Source organism: Podarcis raffonei, chromosome 5, assembly GCF_027172205.1.
Source record: "Podarcis raffonei isolate rPodRaf1 chromosome 5, rPodRaf1.pri, whole genome shotgun sequence".
In the NCBI taxonomy this organism is placed as follows: domain Eukaryota; kingdom Metazoa; phylum Chordata; class Lepidosauria; order Squamata; family Lacertidae; genus Podarcis; species Podarcis raffonei.
Genome location: NC_070606.1, coordinates 58,238,929 through 58,261,122, shown reverse-complemented (window position 1 = coordinate 58,261,122; position 22,194 = coordinate 58,238,929). Strand labels below are relative to the sequence as shown.

At 49.7% G+C, this 22,194-nt stretch overlaps 1 protein-coding gene across 7 annotated transcripts in view; it reads right to left on the bottom strand.

Annotated features, from left to right (window-relative positions):
• Positions 1-2,654: 2,654 nt before the first annotated feature.
• LZTS2 (leucine zipper tumor suppressor 2) overlaps positions 2,655-22,194 on the bottom strand; it is a 61,863-nt gene continuing 42,323 nt past the window's right edge. For all 7 annotated transcript variants that reach the window (XM_053389389.1, XM_053389388.1, XM_053389392.1 and 4 more), the window contains 4 exons: positions 9,051-9,461; positions 7,495-8,091; positions 5,867-6,136; positions 2,655-4,710 (listed from right to left, as the gene is read on the bottom strand). In XM_053389389.1, the coding sequence (XP_053245364.1) occupies positions 4,042-4,710; positions 5,867-6,136; positions 7,495-8,091; positions 9,051-9,431 (1,917 nt within the window). In that variant the 5' untranslated portion in view covers positions 9,432-9,461 and the 3' untranslated portion in view covers positions 2,655-4,041. The remainder of the gene's footprint in view (positions 4,711-5,866; positions 6,137-7,494; positions 8,092-9,050; positions 9,462-22,194) is intronic.

The following is a 22,194-nucleotide window of genomic DNA, read 5'->3' as shown; positions in this document are numbered from 1 at the left end:
AGGTGGATACATTCCCTATGGGGCATTTTTTTAAAGATGCTGCCACAAATGTTTTGCAAGCCACTGAGTGAAGGTGGCAATTGTGAACCAAGGTGCATTTGGACCCAGTTTTTATACAGCAACAAGAGGAAGGGTGTGCAAGTGCAAGACCACCAGCCCACCCACCTCTGCTTCTCATCCACCATCAGAACCATTCTACCCTATCTTCATCCTTCCATGCTCCACTACCCTCACCGATCAAACCACCAGGTGGCTTTTCTTAAAAAACACAGAAGTGGCTTTGTCGTCTTCTTCTTTTTTTAATTCACACTTTTCTTTTGGTTTGTACAAGAAATTTACACAGCTTGGAAAATATACAATTTCAGAAATAAAAGTAAAAAAAAAAGTAAAACACAAAGTGGTGCTAAAAAAAGGGAGGGGAAGAGAGGGATCAGGTAAGCAACAGTCACAGAAATAACATGCACCAAGCTTTTTCCTTTGGTCTAGTGTTGTGTGTCCCTGGCGCCAATCTCATGCACTCCCATAGCTATGGGCAGGAGAGTTAAGAATGACCAGGGGTGGAAGTGGGCGGAGATAGCTTGTTCTCTCGGAATGCACAACAATCTCCCAAGTGAACGTGGAAGCCATAAACTCCCTTCTGCAAACAATCCAAAGTATCATACAGAGCTGGAATGCGTCCTCCCCAAATTCTTGAGTGTGCTCTTTCATTTTCTTGCATGCAGATAAACAGGAGGAACTGGAGCTAAGGCTAGACCAGGCTGGCAGATATCAGGCAGTCCCTCCTCTAGCAATGGGGCTGTTATTTCCAAAGTGGCTTAAGCAGGGTGCTGAACTAGGCTGGGCTTTGGCTGCACTCTGGTCACAAGTCACTCAAGGAGAGGCTTCTCTGCTCAGCGCTTGCACAGCCAGAGGGACGGGGCTAAGAACATCTGACCAGCTTGGCAGGATGGGCACATCAAGGACTAGCTGCACAAAGGAGAACTTAGGGTGGTCAAGGAGAAGGTGGTGAGCCACTGTGGCTATCAGAGCCATGTTTGCTCTGCCATCTGGTTCTTCCTGCATTGGCTGAAATGATAACTCATTCCTGTTCCTAGTCCTCCTTGTTCAACTATACCCTGTTAACCCCAGGGATATGTAGTCAGCCTGGCTACATCTCTCCACCAGAGAGAGCTTTTCTCCTTTACAGGATATTCAGCCACTCCCAGTGAAGCTCCTCTGGAAATTACTTTTCCGCACCCCTGAAGACAAGACCCTGCTTCACTGACCTTTTTTGCTCCTGGGCAAATATTGCAGGGTATTTGCAATGAAGCTCTTTTTGAAAACACTTTACCTCCAGGAAGCTAGTGGGCAGCATAAAGCTTAATTTAGCAGGGAGGGTTTCCACAGCAGGTATGGAGGTCATCGCTCTCCGCAAGTGGAGATGCTGCCCTCTGAAGAGCCCATCTGCAGAAAAGGTCCCTAGGGTATTTGGATGTGAAAATAGAGGGTGGGCATTTGGGCCGGGCTTTTTCCTCACTTCCAAAAGCAGCTTGAGTACAGATTTTTAAAGATGTGTGGGCTTGAGGGCACTGGATGGAGCAACTCTGGTGTTCAATTGCCTCCAAGCTAATTGCAACAGAAAGTGGACAGCTGGGTACTGCAAGACCAAAAGAAAGGCTGGACTGAAAACAGGAACCAGGCATTAAAGAGAACCAGGATTCAAACTGAATCACATTTGGTTAGAAGCCATGAGGTGGAATGGAACTGAGACACCTGGAGAATGCAGGCATCTGGGAACAGTCAAGGGACGCTGTCCATCAACTGACCCCATCCTTTGCTAACCTGGTGTCCTCCAGATATTTTGGACTACAACTCCCAACAGCCCTAGCCAGTGTGCCGGCTGAGGCTGATGGGAGCTGTAGTCCAAAATATCTGAAGGACATTAGGCTGGCAAATGATGGCCTACCCACATCATCCATGAGAACCAGAAGCCAGCAGGGCACTCTGCCAGCCAGGCCTGAAAGAAAAGCAATGGGGGTATCATGAGGATGGTGCTGCAGGCAGGCTCAAAGGCAGTACCACTGGGCCCTCAAACAGCTTATGGAGCCTGCAGGGAGTGGATACAGCTGGGCAGAAAAGCACCAGCTGGGGGTCGGGGGGAGACCCAGGCAGCAAGGCCAAACAAAAGGCACTCTCAAATCAGAGCTCAACCAGGAGCGACAAAGGCAATTGGGGGTGGGGTGAAAGGACACCCCAGATCCCCATGCAGCAGGGTTCCCCCGGGGGGGGGGGAGGGAGGAGTGGGACTGGCAAGTAACTCGGAGCCCTGGTACAAGACTCAGCAACCCCAAGCAAATGGGCAGGCCCTGCTCTTGTGTGGAGAACAAGACATCCCCAGCTTACAACAAGAGTTCAAATATCTGGGAATGTCCTCTAAAAATAACTTGGGCATCATTGTTATTATATATTTACTTATACCCTGCCTATTTTCCATGACGGGACTCATGATGGAAGTGAGGATGGGGCAAGAATGCAGATGACATCGTCTATAAAAATTCAGAGACATCGTCTATAAACTGTGACACGTTGGCTGTCCTGGTCCCGTTAAGGTTAGGGCACGTGACAGGGCATCAGTCAGCCAATGCAGATGCCTGAGAAGCTTTGGCCTTTTAGTCTTCTTGGGGAGGTGCTGGGTGGGGGGTGGCTCCTGCTTCCACAGCACAGAGGGAGACTACTTTTCCTCAGCAAGCCTAGCACAGTGTCTTCCCACAATGCCTTGGGTGAGATCAGGCTAGGCCTGCATATCTTCTGTAATTCCACAAAATGGCTACCAGTCACATTTGCTAGATGCTACTTCCATACATCAGAAGCAGTTTGACACCGAATACCAGCTTTTTTTGAGGTGCGTGTGGGTAAACTGCAGGTGAGGGCTGCTAGGCTCATACGCTGCTTGTGAGCTTCCCTTAGGTATCTGGTTGGCCACTGTGGAAACATAATATTGGCCTTTGGTCTAACCCAGCAGAGCTCTTCTGAACGTTCTTTAGCACTGAAATAAGCACTAAATGTGGGACCAGAATTCAGCATCCTGAGAATCAATGTTGGGTTTACCACTATTTATCACTCTTATTATTGCTGTCCTTATGACTATAAAAAAATAGCTTGTGTGGACCTTCAGGGCCTTACAAAACAACCTGCCCTTTACAACTACTGTAAGCAGCACAAATTATGCAAACAAAGCGCATGTGTGCAAGTTTGCTTAATTTGTACAACTTGTCAGAGTCACAGCATCTGGGGTTCTCTCGGTGGCTTTTGATTGTATGCCTCCCCCCCCCCCATTTAGATTCACTTTACCCAGCCCGGGACTGGGACAAAGGTCAAAAGAGCATCCTGTAAAATGCTTCTCCAGCCAGCCTAAAAACAGGCCATGCTAATTCCTTCCCATCAGTTAAGTGGATCAGCTGCCTGTCAGCAAAGCCACGACAGCCTAATTTCCAGCCAGGTGGTGGCTGAGGGCCAGTTGGGTCACTTCATACAGGTAGTGGCAGAAGAGAGAGCTATCTCCAGCCCACAGAACAGGAGGCAAAACAGTGGTAGCCATTTTCTACCACAACCAGCACCTTTGTGGGAGGCTGAGGAGCATTAGGACCTAGAGGGCAGCTGCTTCCCCATGGGGAGGGGTGGGGAATGGAGGAGGAGGAGATGCTGCTGCTACAACATTCCAAAGGGCGGGCTTAGTTAGAGGTTAGTCCCGCCTCCCTACAAGGCAGGTCTGGAAAATACTGACAAAATCCTTAGCAGCCTCTACCTCCCAGTGAAACTGCCTGGCTTCTGGTCCTTGTCTTATCTCACTGGCAGTGAAATCTGTTAAGCTGGTGGGGGTGGGGGGAGTTCCCCAGACAAGTTAAGTAATGGAACAAGTGCTACCCAGTGGGATTCAGGTATAGCAGACTTCTCCCTCCACCACCGGTCCCAAGCTCACTCCATTCTCACGTCCGATGGAGCACGCTCCCTTGTCTGCGGCCGCACAGCCTATTCACCAAGGCCTTCTTCCTCCAGATACGGTCAGATCTCGGTGGCGGCAATCTCCTCAAAGCAGATGCCTTCACCCCCGTGCATCTCGTACTCCTCCATGTCCCGGGCCTCGAGTTCGAGGCTGAGGTGGCGCAGCTGGCTCTCCAAGTCACGGTTGTGCCGGTACATCTGGATATAGTTGTGCTGCAGCTGCTTCTGGTAGCGGATGACCCTGTCCTTTTCCCCCTGCCAAGTGACGCGCTCAGCGTGGAAAGCCTCCCGCTGCTCCTCGCCGCGCCGGCGCTCGCATAGCAGCTCGGCACGCAGCCGTTCGGCCTGGGAGCGCAAGCCCTGCAGGGTATCAGCTGCCTGGCGCTGGGCCTTGGCCTCGTCACACTCGGCCAACAGGGGGCAGAGCTCCCCGCCCGCACTGCGCAGTCCCTCCAACTCGTGCTCCAGCCGCCCCACCTTCTCGCGCAGCAGCTCCGCCTCGCTCTTGCGCCTGGCCAGCTCGTTGGCACACACCTCCAGCTCCAAGGACTTGGTGTGGGCCACTTCCTGCAAGCCCAGCACCTGCTCTTCACCAGCCTGCAGCTCAGCCCTCGCTTCCCTCAGCTGGGCCCTCAGAAGCACCAGCTCGTTGCCCCGCTGAGCCACCTCTGCCTGCGATTCCTTCAGCTGCTGTTTCAGTAGCGAGATCTCGCCAGACTTCTGGCACACCTGGTGGGAGTGAAACAAGATGCATCAGCTGACCTGGAAGATGCCAGAGATTCTGACCCAGCAGAGCGAGAGGCGTGGTTGGATTAAGAATGTAAGAAGAGCTCTGCTAGACCAGCCCAGTGGACCGTCTAGTCATAGAAAAATCATAGACATCATAGTTGGAAGGGAACAAGGGGATCGTCTAGTCCACACCCCCTGCAATCCTTTGCCCAATGTGGGGCTTGAACCCACAACCCTGAGATTAAGTCTCATGCTCTACCGACTGAGCTATCCTACCATCCTGTTCTCACACTGGCCAACTAGATGCCTGTGGGAAACCCGCCAGCAGGACCCCTGAGCACAAGATCCCTCTCCCCTCCGGTGGTTTCCAGAAACAGGTATTCAGAAGGATTACTGCCTCCAGCAGTGGAAGGCAGAGCACACCCATCATGGCTAGTAACCATCCTTAGCCTTCTCCTCCATGAGAAGGTAGCCTGCTGTCCTCAAGCCCTGGAGCAAAATCACAGCCTAGGGCAAGGATGGAAGAGATTGAAAGGGGAGTCCAATAACCTCAAGCAGGGTGAGCCCTGATACTCTCTCCCACCAAAGGCCGGGAATAATCCGCTCCTGTCAACAGGAATATTTCCTCCACTCCCCCCACCCGAAAAGACCCAAACATCTCTGCTCAACATCTTCTGAAAAGTGCCCAAAATGATGTGTTTTGAGGATTTAGGAGAGAACTAAAAAGTATGTCAGGGATTATTACCAAGCCCATGGTGAAAGCTATACTTCAAGACTCTATACCAGCCTTCTTCAACAACCAGAGGCTGTTGGGCTCAAACTCCCATCAGTCAGCAGGGTGAAAGGTCAGGGATGATGGGAGTTGTTGTCAACTAACATCGGGAGGGCAGCTGGATGGGAAGGCTGCTCTGGACTGTCCTCCAATTCAGCCAGAAAGGGATAACTAGTGATTGGGGGGGGGGGGACTTCCCTGTATAGACTAAAGGCAGGTGTTTAAAGACTTCTAAGGGGAAATAAGGCAAGAGGGAACCTCCAGGATCTCTGAAAGCAGCACAGCCAGCGCTCTGCTAGCGGTGCAACCTTGTGCACTATGCAACTTTCAAACCTGGGGGCGGGGGAGCCAGGGAAGCCCCTCTTTCACGCAGCCTGGGCTCACCTCCCACTTAGTCTCTTCCAAGCGGGGCCCCAGCTCCGTGTGCTCTCGCTCAAAGGAGGCGCAGCGCTTCTCCAGCAGCTCCCGCTCGGCCAGCAGCTGTGCAAAGTCCTCCTGGAGTTTCTTCTTCTCCTGCTGCAGCTGGAAGATCTGGAGCTGCAGCACCTGCTGGCTGCGCTGGGCCTTCTGCGCCGACTGCTGGAGCTTGGCGGTGTAGCCCTGCCGCAGCTCTTCCATCTCTTCCTCGCAGCGCCTCTGCTTCTCCTCGTACACCTGGAAGGAAAGCACCCCTTGCATTAGGAAAGCTCTGCCGCCGCTTGCAGCTTCTGTGTTTTAATTCAGTTGGCATCAACATTCCAGAATTTCCACTACCCCTCACAGGGATCAGACCTGTCAAATTTCAGGCAGGTGGGAGGAGGGAAACAGTCCCTGTTTTGCATACTTTTTTAAGGCTGATAAATAGCTCTTACCATTAATAATTTTCTCCTAATGTTTAGCTGAAATCTGCTTCCTTGCCATTTCCACCCATTGGTGCAAGTTCTGCCCTCTGGAGCAACAGAGAAGACATCTGTTTCTTGATCTGAGTGACAGCCCTTCTGATAGTCAGAGGCAGCTATCATGTCTCCCCTTAAATTTCTCTTCTCCAGGCTAAACACATCCAGCTCTTTCAATCGTTCTTCATATGACTTGGTTCCTCCACATCTCAGCATCCTGGTTGCCTTCCATGGAACATTCTCCAGCTTGCCCGTATCCCCCTTAAAACATGGCATCCAGGGCTGCATGCAGTAGTCCAGATTCAACCAGCGCACAATAATGAAACTATAACATTTTGTGCTCTGGATACTACGCTCCTGATCACACATCCTAGTCAGCATGGGAGGGGATGTAGCCAACCACTGGGTCTCAACAGAAAGATTACAATAATAGCAGCTTGCAAGCACCCAAAATTACAACTAATTCACCTAGATGATAACAAAGTGCAAACTGGGTTCCAGGAACAGATTATTATGCTGTCTGGAAAAGCAAGATGACAGACTGGAAACATTTGTGAAATCATGACTCTGGTAACAAGACACACAACAATGCTCCTTTATTAGATTATGTAGACCTTATTTATGATTACTCATTTTTGTCCGTCACAATAGGATGCTGCGAGTCAAACAGTTGCGGAACTTGTTAATGTCATAGTACGGAAGCTGCCAAGAAGGGGAGTGGCAAATCTGCACACTGGAAACCAAGTTAAGCTGCTAATTCCTGCAAGGACTAGTTTCCAGCATGCAGTGCTGCCAGCCTACTCAACATCGACAACACACTGCACCTTGAGATAGGCAGTGTACCCCTTTCTGCCTTGAGGTGAATTTAACCTAATTGTGCCACAAAGGAGCTCCCAGTTGCTTGACATTATTGGAGATGAACCTGCCGGTTCCTGCCCTAAAGCAACTGCCTCATGAAAGCTGCCTGGTAAAACGAGACGCTGCTGCCGCTCCAAGCACCAACAAAGGCAGTCCCACAGTAGAAGCAGCCTTTTGAAAACCAAAGAAAACCTCTTCCTAGTGAGAAACACGAGCGCTCCCCCTGCTGCATCAGACCTGCCTGCATTAGGAGCAAGCGGGCAACCCCAAGCAGCTTACCTGGCAAATGGCCACCTCATTCTCGTCCAAGCTCTCCCTCAAGTGCTGCAGCTCGACCTCACGCTCCCGCAACTTCTCCTCGAGTTCATGAATGAGGAGGGCTTCATCTGCTCCGTTGTGCACAGGCGAACGTCCCCCGCAGGAGCCGCTGTCAGAGGAATGGTGGCCCCGGCCGCTCAGAGAGCCCGTGCTCTTGCTTGACGACGAGCGGCCGCTGTCCGAGTTTGAAGGCCCCGTGAGGCCACGCGAACCGCCTCCTCCGCCGCCGCCACCGTCCAGGGTGATGTGGCCCATGGAGATGCTGACTGGCTCCATCTGCTGGCTGCATCCAGTACTGTAGGTGGGGAGGCTCGAGAGGGAGTTGCGCCCCGAGTCCGACATGGTCCCTGAGTGAGAGCTGGTTCGGCAGCTCAGGGAGTTGTGCTTCTCGGTGCTGCCCGCAGGGGCACCGCCAAAGAGCTGGGCGAGACTAGCTTGGCTCTCGGAGAGCACGGAGGCACCGGGACGCAGAGCCAAGTGCCCCTGCAGTGGGCCATTGCGGTTCTTGGGCATGACTGGCTTGAAGGCCGTGGGGCGGATAAGCGTCTTCTCCATGGCCTGAAAAACAGCACACAGGCACAGGATTGCTAGGGTGGAGGTTGATACTGGAAGGTTAAATCAATGGATAATGAACCCTCTCCGCCTTATCACACTTTTGGCAGGCGTGCACTCCATATATCACAAGAGAGGTAATGGGCCTTGTCTAATCTCAGTCAAGATTAGAAGGGCTGTTTCTGAACTTCTGAACTTCTTTCAAGGATGGACCTGCCTGCCTTCTCCTCAGCTGTCACAACCCTCTCCTAAGCAAGGAAGAGCACGAGTGACTACGGTGCTACTTGTAATAACTGATGTGGTGCGACTCTGGCTGCCCTTTTTTAGCTGATACAGACAAAGGCAAACAGGAGCACCATTTAGCAACATGGATAAGAGAGCTCATGAATAGTTGCCCTACGGTGGATGAACCATAATCCCCAGCTTTCATTTTAAAATAAATATGGCGTTTCTGGCACTTGTAGAAGCTGAGTTATGAGGCAAAATGTAGAGACACTATTCTTATTTTGTGGGTTGTGAGAAACTAACCTGCTCCCTCTTTCGGTGCTTTAATATGCCCCTGGAAAAATTCCTGCAGAAACCCATGGACACCCTGCCACGGTTTTGCCTTAGCTGCAAACACCTTCCTGGGTTTAACTGGGTGACATTATAGGTGCACTGAGAAGGATGAACTCCTGTGTTCAGTATTCATTTCTCTCAAGACAGAATCAGTATAGAGATGAACAATGGAGGAAGAGGGTCCTTATTAGCCTTTTGATAGGGCTGAGGAAACATTCATCAACAACTCTCCGCAGCCTGCTACCATTCAGGTAATTTAGGACTACAGCTCCCATCAGCCCTAGTACAGCATATCCAATGGTCAGGGATGGTGGGAGTTGTAGTACAAATATCTGGCAGGCACCAAATAGGGGAAGGCTGATCTAGACAGACCAGCTTGTTCTGCCCAAAGCACACTCTCTACTTACCTTCTCAAGTTTCCCCGAGACAGGCACCAACTTGGGGGGTGGTCCGCGGATGGTGCCAACTCGGGGCTTGTCATCCTGCAGGTCTTCCATGTCACTACAGGGGCTGATGGGAGACACCTCTTCGGCCCAGTCCTCTTCGCTTACGTAAGCATAGCTGCTCTTCTTGGTGGGAAGTCCATGGCACAGGGGCTCTTGGGAACCAGCCCCGCCAGGCAGGCGGAAAGGGCCAAACTCTGTTGTGGCTTTGTGGCAAGGCCGGCCGGAGATTAGGCTGCTGACACTGCCCATGGCTGCAGGGGACGGGCAGGCACTCGTGTGGAGCTGGGCAGCCCCTTCAGAGGCGGACTCAATGGAGACGGGCAAGGTCTGCACTATGGCCATGATGTCCACAGGAGGGGCTTTGCACGTGGTCTGAAAGAGAGAAGGGATTGGCTGCTAAGAACGTGACCAGGAAATCACCACATCAGCAGGGCCCACCAAAAACAGGCAGCATAAGCAGCCTCTGACGCAAGGGTCTCTTCTCAGAGTTGGTTCTCCTTTGAGGAGAAGAAAAAGAAGGCCTCGCCTGGGAGTGACAGCACTGACCACTGAGGAATCGGACCACACAAAGGAGCCCATCAGCTCCCAACCGCCACACTCTGCCAGGCCAGAGGTCAATGGGAAAGGTGCCTTTCAGCTGCTATGTGGGGAGACGATCAAAGGTGGCTTAGGGGAGAAAGAGAAGCCTTGGCAGCAAGGAGGGAAAAGCAAAATAGAAAACAGGCCAAGGAGCAGAGTTTGTGTTCCATAGTTCATTTACACTGGAAAAGTTAAGTCAGTCTCTTTCCTGCCAGGGAAATACTGGCATTCAGAAAATCCCAGTCTAAAAGCAACTCAAATTCCCCCAATATCACTGCCAGGCAATGATATTTAAGGTTAAAGGTAGCTTCCAAAACACAAAGGAGGAGAGGTCTCCCTTGCAGAGCAGGTCCAGAGCCTACCTTGCACTTGTGGAGAAGGGTGTTTTGCTTCCTGGTCTCCCTCAAGCCAGGAAGACTCCCAGAAGCTATTTTTTACAGAATGCTATGGATGCTACAAATCCTCCTATTTCAACACATGTCCGGTTATAAATGTATGCTCTACATATATAAACTAGTCCTGGAAGAATCAGCAGCAGTTACGCCCACTGCTTTCCTGCCCCACTGCAAAATACACCAGTGTGTATGTGGGGAGTGCCCTCTCAAGCTATCTCTACTGCACAGAGAAGTGAGCAAGTCCCCACCCAAGATTCAGCACACTCAGAGTGGGCAGGAGTGATAAGAAAGCTGCAGAACGTACCTGCCATGCCTTTTTACATAACAGCAGGGATGTAGGAACCACTATCATTTAAAGGCCACCTTTGATTGTGCTCAAAGAGTTTCAAAGGCTGGAAGGGAACTGGAGGGAGACCAGAGTGCCAACTCTTTCCACAGAGGCAGGTTTCCTTTCGAGCAGAACCTGCGGCCTCTTAGCTGTTGTTGGACTACAAATCCCATCAATCGGCTATGCTAGGCAGGGCTGATGGAAGTTGAAGTTCAACCACAGGTTCCCCATCCCTGCTTTAGAGTTCCCACGCAATACTATGTTTCAGAGGCGCAACAACCCACTTGCCTAGTAGCAACAGCCCATGAAGTGCAAAGCCTCTCTCACAGCTAGAAAGGCTGTGTGTCTTTTCTGGCCCTTGAATCTAGGAGAGACAGCTGGGGTATTGTTTGTTCCTTCCAGGATGGGCATCCTGGCTGCCTCTCCTTGCTTCCAAGAGCCAGGACAGCCAGCTAGAGCTGCCTGCCAGTCTCCATGGAAAATGCCCATTGCCCAATTGCTTTTCCAACGTGGATTTCTTTTGCACGCCTCTTCCTTTCTGCAGCTGAAGCTGGGAGCTCCAAGCAGGTCTGCAGACAGGTAAAGGTAAAGGTACCCCTGCCCGTACGGGCCAGTCTTGCCAGACTCTAGGGTTGTGCGCTCATCTCACTCTATAGGCCGGGAGCCAGCGCTGTCCGCAGACACTTCCGGGTCACGTGGCCAGCGTGACAAGCTGCATCTGGCGAGCCAGCGCAGCACACGGAACGCCGTTTACCTTCCCGCTGGTAAGCGGTCCCTATTTATCTACTTGCACCCGGGGGTGCTTTCGAACTGCTAGGTTGGCAGGCGCTGGGACCGAACGACGGGAGCGCACCCCGCCACGGGGATTCGAACCGCCGACCATGCGATCGGCAAGTCCTAGGCGCTGAGGTTTTACCCACAGCGCCACCCGCGTCCCAGGTCTGCAGACAAGCACCCTGCTAATGTTGCACAGAGGGAAACGACTAGCCTGCCATTTATACATACGGCTTCTGTTAATCCTTCCCAGAATTGCATGTGATTTTCCCCCTTCCACAAGAAGCAGAACATGCTATGTGTTCGGTTTAGGAGGTACTGTAGTCAATGGGGAAGCCACCCACCTAGAACTGATAGGGGAGCTGGGGTGGAAGGAAGCAGAAGGATTCCGGGAGGCAATTTCTCCGCCATGCCACCAACGGAGAAGAGCCATGGGGGAGGGAAGCCCAAGCACAGCAGCACCTCCCCGCTCTCGGCTTCCCTCTCCCTTCGCTTCTGTCCGCAGAGCAGATTTCCTTTTTATAACCTGCCCTCTGTGCTGTGCTTTAAATAGAAAGCGCCTGTGTCTCCCGCTCCTGCCAGCAGTTCAGGATCACAGAGCGGAACTAACTCGCATTTATTCCAACCCTAGGCACTAGACCAGCCCCTGCTCAGCTCCCATCTTGGGCAGTGCATGAGTACATGAGCATTTTTTTTAGAAAAGCAGAGGGGAATTGGGAGCGGAGAACGACTCTAATAGAACAGGAACTACAACAGGAGAAAGACCTCAAAGGTAATACTTTGGCCTTGTTTTCCTTGCTTACCACAAGCCTTTGGTCTTGCGTAATGAAAGGCAGGCTCCCCAATGCTCCCCAGAGTAAAGGGATTTGTGCTTCACTACAATGTTTCAGAGAGCATCAACATGCAAAAGACTCTACCCTTGCTCACAGATTTAAAGGGTGTTAAAGGGAACAGTTGCCAGATTGAGATGCCCAGATTACAGTCTGCAAATTCATACAAAGAGATCGGAAATATCCTAGCCCAAGGTTGTGGGTTGTGTGCCTTCTGTGTGCTATCATCAACTCAAACATTCCTGATACACCAACACATCTAAGAGGGACAGAAACCACTGTCATAACTTTTGCATTGCCATGTTTGAAATCCAGCTGCTCAGGCAGTGAGATGTGAATGGGAGGCATGTGAATGAGGTGAGAGCGGCTGAATGAACGGTGGCCACAGGTGCTACTGACTAACAAGTGAAAACATATGCAACACATTTCTGTTAGTTCTTCACACCAGAAAGCAGCAAGATGATAGCAACCGAGGTTGTGGGATTTGCACTCACAAAAATCTTCAGACAGGCACAACTGTTCAAAATTGATTCCCGTATTTTTCGCCCTATAGGACGCACTTTTCCCCTCCAAAAATGAAGGGGAAATGTGTGTGCGTCCTATGGGGCGAATGCAGGCTTTCGCTGAAGCCTGGAGAGCGAGAGGGGTCGGTGCGCACCGACCCCTCTCGCTCTCCAGGCTTCGCGGACCTCTCCGCAAGCAGCGGGAGCGCTCCCGCTGCTTGCGGAGAGTTGCCTGCATGCTGAAGCCTGCCCTCGCTGAGCTCAGCGTGTCCAGGCTTCGCGGACCTCTCAGCAAGCAGCGGGAGCCAGCGCTGGGCTCCCACGGCTTGCAGAGAGCTGCCTGTTTGGGGGCTGGGGTCGGGGGAAGCTCGGGCCTCCCCCGCCCCAGCCCCGTGCCTGGGGGGGAAATAAATTTTTTCCCTTTATTTCCCCCCCAAAAAAAAAAACTAGGTGCGCCTTATGGGACGGTGCGTCCTATGGGGCAAAAAATACGGTAAGTACCAACAATGTGGCCAGTGCAGTACAGAATATACCAGTGGCAAGGTTAGGAAAGTGGCAAGAGACTGGGGGAAGTCAGGTGAACCTAAAGGTGCAGTTAAGGTCAGGAAAATTACATTGCTGAAGGAGCAGATATTGGGATGAAGGAACTTAAGGAGTGAGAGATGTGTGATGAACAGAAAATAGAAAGATGCTCCAAGTACGGGATTCACAGCATGGCAAAACGACGTAATGCAAGAACAGGAGGGAAGTAAAGGTACAACGGAAAGGATTCACTTTCAGGGGTAACTTCTGCTGCATCCTACCTGGCTACATTTTTGCACAAAGTGAGCCGATTGCAAAACAAAAAACATCCTTTTAAAACTTCTTCTAAAAGAAGCCAAAGCAGCTAGCTGTAAGAAAATGTTCCCAAACCACTTTGGCTTGTTTGTCTGGCTGACAATCTCATAGCCCTGTGATTTTGTAATGACTGCAAAGAATTTTAGATGACTGAGAATCTGTTCTCCTATTCAGCAAAAGAGCTGGGGAGAGGGGTGTATATGGAATAAGCGAGGCCACTGCAGGAGGAAGACCATCACTATCAGATCTTCTCAGGAAGTTCTTTCCAGTACACACACTTTAGGAGTACTTCCTGACAACTTCTACTTCCCCTGATTGTTAAAAAAGAAAAAAAGAAAGCCCAGCGCTGAGTCATGGGATGGGCTTTTGCTCCCAAACCCCACATTCCAGATGCATTTGTACAGTCCATGCAAATACGAATTAGATCACGATCTCTGTTTGTATATTCTGCTTCTGTTAAGTGGGGCTTTCAGAGAACTTGGATGTTTTGCCAAAGGGGCAATGAAAGTGCACAGGGAAGGAGGGAGAGATTTACAAAACAGAGGTCAGAAAAATGTGAGTCAAGTTCCCCAACATTTTTCCATAGCAAAGAAGGCTGGAAAGTTGTGCCTTCAAAGAAAAAGAAAAACCTGGAGGAGGTAGCTAATAATATACAAGAACAAGTTTGAAATAATAACACACAGGAAGAAATTTGAAAAGGAGCGACTGCTGCAGGAAGAGTTAACTCTAGTTTTTGTGAGGCCAAGAAGGGATGTTTCTGGGAACAAGGCCTTGAACTTTGAAAATTCAAGCACACAAGAAGGAGACTGAAAATAGCAACACAGTCTTGATACTGGCCAGCGCCCTTGTGTCAAATGGGGAAATTATATCAACAAGGAAATTGCAGTCAGAGCCTAATCCTTTTTACTCTTATTTATGTTTTCGTATTTAAGACATTTATATATTGCTTAATCATTCATGTTTCTAAGTGGTGCACCTAAAAACAAAACCCAGAAAATTAAACAATAAATTATGAATCAGAATTGTAGACTTGGAAGGAACCCCAGGGTCATTGAGTCCAACCCCTTGCAATGCAGGAATCTCAGTTGAAGCATCCATGACAGATGGCCATCTAACCTCTGCTTAAAAACCTCCAATGAAAGAGAGTCCACAACCTCCCAAAGGAGTCCATTCCACTATTGAACAGCTCGTATCATTTATCATAAAACCGAACACTACCTTAAAATGCCCCCTGAAACAAGGAAGTCTTAGTCATGTGCCTGATGTTCAGCAAGGAGGGTGCACATCTCATGTCAAGTGGCAAGGAATTCCACAGCCTACTACACTGAATGCGCAGCTTCTAGTGGTTACAAGCATTGCATCTGAACCACTCACCCATTGATCAAGCAGAAACACATAACCTTGGATTTCAGCCTTTCTGTGCATTAAAGGTAAAGGACCCCTGACAGTTAAGTCCAGTCACAAACGACTCTGGGGTTGCGGCGCTCATCTCGCTTTACTGGCTGAGGGAGCCGACGTTTGTCCGCAGACAGTTTTTCCGTGCACTACATGCACTCAAAGGCTGCAGTGACATACACTTGAGCTGCAATCCTATGCACACTTACTTGGGAGTAAACTCCACGCCGTTCAGTGAGACTTGTTTCCAAGGGGGGGGAATGCCTAGAATTGATTGGGCTATTAACTCTGCTGCAACTGACCACACCAACTGGTTTGCAAGCCACATGAGGGAGGAAAGGGCACTTACACAGCATAACAACTCCCTGACAAGCCGGCCCCAGACATTTGCTCCCAACAGGGTCTGGCCAGTATCCTCTCATGCACTCCCTTCCTGAAATTCTAGTCCCAACAGGGTTTTGCTTAAGGCCCCGGGGGAAAGCAAGGCAGCATTAGATGTTGGTGGGACATCAAGTGCTGAGTGACAGCTGTACAGAGGTGGTGCGTTTTGCAGCAAATGGTCAAGGGAGACCCTGCTAAGCTCCTGTTCTGGAGGTCTGCCTTTCCTATGCTTCCTCAAAGTATGCCCAGCCCTGAGCATCTGCTCTCTGTCTTCTCTGCAGAAAGCTGACAGAAAGGAAAGGGCATTATCCCAAATGCAGTCAAGAACTGCCACTGCTCTCAAGAACAGGGCTGATCAAAAAACAACAAGGGCAGAGGAAGACTTGGCAAGGGAGTCGGGAGGTGATTTACAGCTGTTAACTATTTAAACAATTTGTATACTAGTAAAGGTAAAGGGACCCCTGACCATTAGGTCCAGTCATGGCCGATTCTGGGGTTGCGGTGCTCATCTCGCTTTATTGGCCGAGGGAGCCGGCGTACAGCTTCCGGGTCATGTGGCCAGCATGACTAAGCCGCTTCTGGTGAACCAGAGCAGCGCACGGAAACACCGTTTACCTTCCCACTGGAGTGGGACCTATTTATCTACTTGCACTTTGACGTGCTTTCGAACTGCTAGGTTGGCAGGAGCAGGGACCGAGCAATGGGAGCTCACCCTGTCACAGGGATTCAAACTGCCGACCTTCTGATCGGCAAGCCCTAGGCTCAGTGGTTTAACCCACAGCACCATCCATGTCCCACTGTATACTGCTTAACTACAAATGTCTCTAGGCACCTTTCATTTGCGGATAACTATCTGGTCCTCTTCTTGGGTACAAAGAAAAATCTGAAGACGCTTAGAGCTCAGAAGACAAGCCGAGTGAACTCAAACTTGACTCGAGAGTTTTGCATTTAAAGATATATAAGCCCATCTTACAACTGAGAGGCTGGCAAAGAGTTTTGAGAATTGGGGGGGGGTGTCTTTGTCATGCCAGCTGACAAGGGTCCCACTGCCTCCTTGCCCCACAGAGCTAATGTCACGGTTGCTGCCCTGAGGAGAACCCTGGAAAGGGAGGTTGAGGCAAGGGATAGCAAATAATCCAGAAGAACTGTGAGCCCCAAAGGGTCCCCCTCTGCATGCCAAACAGAAATTTAACAATTCAGTGGGGGGAGGGAGAGATTGTGCATGAAGAGTTAATTAAAAGGAACCAAGGTGGTGGGAGGGGAGAAGGAGAAAACAGCTCTCTGTTCTCTTCCACATCCATTCACTGGCACTGTGCAGAGCATGGAAACGCTTTTTAGAAGCAAGGTGGGGGTATGGTGTGTGAGGAACAGTAGACAATCTGCAAAAAGTCACAGCTCAGTTCCATTTCTCTAACCCAAAGCTTGGGAACACAAACTCAAGTACGGTTCGATTCCAAATAGTTTGCCTTAACAACACCATCGTATCTGCAGAAGTACGAGAAAGGTTTGTTCTTATTTCCACCCTGCCAATAAGCCTCACTTTGAAATCTGACTCTAGTGTTGCCTGCCCAGGCAGTTCTTTGGCTTAATCAAGGAGGAGGAAGAAAGAAAAATTTGGTGGGGGGTTGAAGCCCACCTGCCACCAGTTCCATCCAGGCCCACTGGCTGTCCACCCTGGCCATAAGGCTTCCAAACTGCAACAGGGAATTGCTGAATCTGAATTCCAGATTGCTGAAAACGAACACATTGCTTTGTGCACATGCTGCAGTGAGGGACCATTGCTTAGCGGCAGAGCACATGCCCTGCATCCAGAGGTTTCCATGTTCGGTCCTTGGCCTCTCCAGTTAAAAAAGGTGATGGGGAAAGACCTCTGCCTGAGTACTTGGAATGCTGCTCCCAATGAGAGTACACGATACTGGGCTACGTGGATAAACAGACAGACCTCATATACATTTTAGCTCCATGCTCACACTTTCACTACTGTCAAACAGAATCACAAGTGCTTGAGGGCTTCCTACAGGCATCTAGTTGGCCATTGTGAGAACAAGATACTGGATTAAATGGGCCTTTTGCTGGATCCATCAGGGCTCTTCTTATGTTCTATACATAGCTGTAAACTTTTCCCTTTTCTTGCGAAGAATCCTATTCGGAATAAGGGAATTTCCCTTTAAAAAAGGGAAACGTTGACAGCTATGGTTCTATATAAGCATGCCTTCGAAGTGTGGAAAGCGAAGGCCTTTAAAAAACAAAAAACAAACCCCCGATTGTGGATGTCCCAGTAGAGGAAGCAATATGGACAGCTCAGCCCCCAGCCCAGATGGCATAAATAATAAGATAGCAAATAATTAAGCTGCAGAGTCTATAGCTGTGGAGCTGGAATTCCCAAGTGCCCACAGGAAATTGTTCAGGGCAGATGGGGAGCTAAGGGGCTAGATGAATGGCCACAGAAACACCATTTGCACTTGCTGCAGAGAACACCAGAATAGCATCAATGTCCTTTCCAGTTAGCTTAGGCTTCCTATCCATAGACAAGGGATTATTCTGTTCCTACTCCAAGCCGGCACAGACTAGTTTATAAAGCTGCCAGATTTTAACTCAAAGGTAGCTGCATGGCAGGGTTAACGCAATTCAACGTTTGCTACAATTTGCAATTGGAATCTATTCAAGAGAGAAAGCAATTTCGAAGAGGAAAATAGCCTACAGAGCCTGCAACAGCACAGACAATGAGCTGCCCGTATGGGCCAGATCAGAGATGATGCAAAATTCATCTGCTGCTGCTGCAGCACAGCCAAAAAATTAGGGAATGTTCCACAAGAGTAAATGGCATTAACTTTGGTTAAAGAATACCCTTCCTACTCAACAGGTAATAAGAATAAAATGTTTTCTTATCCACCCTTCACCATAAAGTCCCAGGGCGTCTTACAGCAATGTTAAAAATACGATTAAAAAATCAAATCAAACAATTTACAATCAAAAGAATAGGTTAGGTTCTAAAAACATGCATCTCAGGTGTCAAAGGCATCTTCAGCATATGGTAAAACCTTTATAATCTGGTGTACCTCTATAGGGAAGGAATCCCACAGCTTAGAGGCTGCCACAGAAAATACTCTCTTCTAGGTCACCACCTCCCTCACCTCTGAGATAGGAAGATAGGAACTGCTGCCTTATATAGAATCAGACCATTGGCCCTTCTAGCTCAGTACTGTATACACTGACCAGCAGCAGCTCTCCAGAGCTTCAGGCAGGAGATGCCAAGGACTGAAGCTGGGAGCCGCTACATGGCCCTGGGGATGGCAGATCTACCAAGAGGGCCCAATCTGTTGATCTTAACACCTGAGAGGGCCTCTAGGGAACGAAGCAATCTTTCAGGTATTTTTGGCCTCAGTCAACTAAAGCTTTAATCCAGGGATAAGGAACCTTCAGACAGGGGACCAAATCTGGGTCTCCAGGTCTTTCCATCTGACCCTTGAGACTCTCCTCAGGCCACATAAATGCCAATGCCTGCTGTGTCAGTAGCCCTGCTCCACCCCATCCTTGAGTGCTTTTGCTTGGCTGGATGTGTCCTTGAACTGTGACAATGCCTCTTACTTGCCTAGATGGAGAGGCAGGTGTAGAAACCTCTGAACTGTGCACCTATTGTGTGGAGGAAGGAATCACACCTGTTGCTCCATCCACTTGTTGCCACTGGCTACACCCACCGTAGGTATGCTCCCAGAACGTTGCCTTTGAGGGAATATGGCTCCCCAGGCTGAAAAGGTCCCCCAGCCCTGCTTGAAACGCTGAGCCATGTGAGTATAATGGAACCCCATCCGGTAATCTGGCCAGTGCATTTTGGGCCAGCTGAAGTTTTTGAGTCATCTTCAAGGGCAGCTCCATGTCGCATGTGCTGCAATAATCCGATCTGGAAGTTACCAGGGCATAGATTGTGCAGTGGCCAAGTCGTCTCTGTCCAAAAGCGGCCTGCTGAGCTTCCCATCAAGTGAAATAATGAAGCAGGGCGTTAAATGTTTAACAAGATTCTGAAAGGGAATGGAGATGGGGCTCTGATAACCAAATTTATCAGGATCAGAGAGCCAGAGTCTTCTGCCTGATAGCGAAGTCCAGCCTCCTCACAGCGGGAGCTGAGCCATTTTTGCGCAGCCTGAAAACACTGGCTGAAATTCTCAGAACGCTAAGCTTTCCTTTTTCCGATAGCTTAGCCTTCATGGCTGAGAGAAGATAGAAAACATAAAAGTGTTTCCGTAATAGCTCACAAAAGCAGAATGAAAGAACCCACCTAACATGATGTTTTCTTAATCTCCTCACAGGATTGGAGAGAACAAAGAGTTTTGAGCATGCGAGTTTCTCAACCATCCCAAATAGTTGGGAAATGCCATGGCTCAGTGACAGAGGAGATGACCTGCACGCAAAAGATCTCATATTTAACCCCCTGCATCTCCAGCTACAAGGTCCCAGGTAGAAAGACATCTTCAAGATTGCTACACAGAGTAGATCAGGGATGGGAGGGAACCTCAGGACCAGGAGACAATGCAACACCCAAGTCTCCCTATCTGAGTCTGAACCTTAGGATCCTCCCCATGCTACATTCCCTCCCTACCCTCCCTACCCTTCTCTGCTCAGGGCCAGCCCTGTCATTAGGCATGGTGAGATCACTACCTCAGGCAGTAGAAATCCCTGAGGCAGCATCCCCACGGTCACCCCACCAGCGTCAGAAGTGGCAGGGCACACAACAGACAGAGGCAGTAGCAGTGGCAGGTATGGTGGGGGTGGGAGTGGTGGCAGCAGCAGGGCAGCACTTCCCATATTGCCTCAGGCGGCAAAATGGGATGTGCCACTCTCTGGTAGGAATGTGAACTCTCTAGTAATGCCCCCTGCTTGCATTGGTATACAATGGAGGGAGGACAGAGTGGGGTTTGTGGGTGGGTGGTGATACAGAATAAATAATAAGAAACTAGGCTACCATATAAAGGTAAATTTTACACTAATTTCTCCGTCCACTTTTGCAGCTGGCCCCACCCCACATGTAGCCCGGCCCCCAGAAGACATGGCTGGCCTTGGGTTCCCCACCCTCAAAGTAGACAACAGGGAGCCAGAAGCAGCAATGGTCCAACACGAAGGCAGCATTCTCTATGTCCATATGCCACTGGAAATTTGGGATTATTTTAAAGGAACTCCCCCACCCCCGGTCTTTTAAATGACAGACACAACACAGAGCTAAACTAGGTATCCATATGTTTATTCACCCATTTGCCTATAAAGTCTTACTTTTTGCACCAAAATGAGCGCATGAAGAACAAAAAAGGCCCCATCCTGTCTGAACTCACCATATTCAGCCACTTAAGGCTGTTTGCCTCTCACAGCCTGGCTCACTTCTGGTACCCAAGCCAGGCTGATGGAAAACAGCTTAAACCAGCATGGCATGGCAAGGCAAGGGACAGGTTTCGTTCTGCTCCCCCGACACTCGTGTTGATATAGGAAAGCAGGAGACACCCCCTGACCCTCTCCAACACTTGAATAAAGTGTCTTCTGTTAGTGTATAATAAGCATGCACATATCTATTTTGGCCCACAGAATCAGAGATGTGTGACACATGCTGAGAAACTGCAGTTAGCATTGAAAGGAAAGTTCATTTACAGCAAGCAGACAACAATCCACCCTTTGTCAACCCCCTTCCGCATCACCCAAGGACACTGAATTTGCAGCTTCCACAAACTTTAACAGAGGCATCTTGCAGACAGATTCTCCACCACCCCAGTCTTTCTGCCAAAATGAAAGATTTTTGTGCAATGTGCTATACAGCGTCACTCTTCCCTAGACAGCGCACATTTCCATGTTTGGACCTTGATCAATGTAAACTGAGAACTTCAGTTCACTGGTTGCTGGCAAAGCATTCTAAAGATGGTGTTTTCAAAGTTCGACTCCTGAACTGGCTTTATATCTATCAACTACGACTTGTGCTCAGCGCATTCAGCCCTCTGGACACTTTCCAAACACATCCCATCCTGTTGATCAACAAGAACTAGAACAAGGGCAGCCAAAGCTGTTAAGGCTGCAAGCGCCCATCATATCTGACCATTGCCAGGGCTGGTTGTGGCTGATGGGTGCAAGAGTCCAAAAACACCCAGAGGGCTCACGTTGGCTAGTCCTGAACTAAGGAATGTAGCACAATTTTCACAGAAGCACAGGATGGAAAGCTGCTCTGCTCTGGGTGTTGCTTCTTCCTTTTGATGATCACCACTGCTGTCCATAACCAGAGGAGGAACAACTGCTGGGAGGTGCGCACCTGCATCTGCGCAACCAGTCACCTTCATCTGCCCCAGCTGCAACAAAACATGTCTCTCCTGTATTGTCTCTACAGCCACAGCAGCAGCTGTAACTCCCCAACAGTTTAACTTCATCCCCCAAGGCACATTTTTCCATTGTCTCCCAAGACAGACAGATGCCAACCAACCCTACCAGCACAAGTTATTAGGCCAGAAGGATCATTGGCATGAATCCCAACTATGCTTAATGTATCCCATGCTTCCTGCCTGTCCATCCCTCCCCACTCTTTCAAGCACTGGAAGGAGACACATGGAAAGGAACATCTTGAAGTGAACCCAGGACAGCAGAGTGCTCATATAATAATGCGGGGTCAGCAACCTTTTTCAGATCATGTGGTGGGCCAGACTATATTTTTTGGGGGGAGATGAACGAATTCCTATGCCCCACAAATAACCCAGAGATGTATTTTAAATAAAAGGACACATTCTACTCATGTAAAAACACGCTGATTCGCAGACCGTCCGCGGGCCGGATTTAGAAGGCGATTGGGCCGGATCCAACGCACGGGCCTTAGTTTGCCTACCCCTGTAATAATGTATCTATATTTTAAAGAAAACAACAGCCAGGTTCTTACATAACTTGTTGAAGTGGCCATGTTTGCACGAAACGGTAAGCCAAAGTTTCCAGTCTATTGCAGCTTATTGTGAACAAGCAGTGGGTTAGTGCGCATTGCCCAATCATTCCTGCTTTGCTCCCCACCCTGGAGAAGGAGATTGCATCTAAACAATGGATCATGGTGTATTATTCTCTAACAAGTCC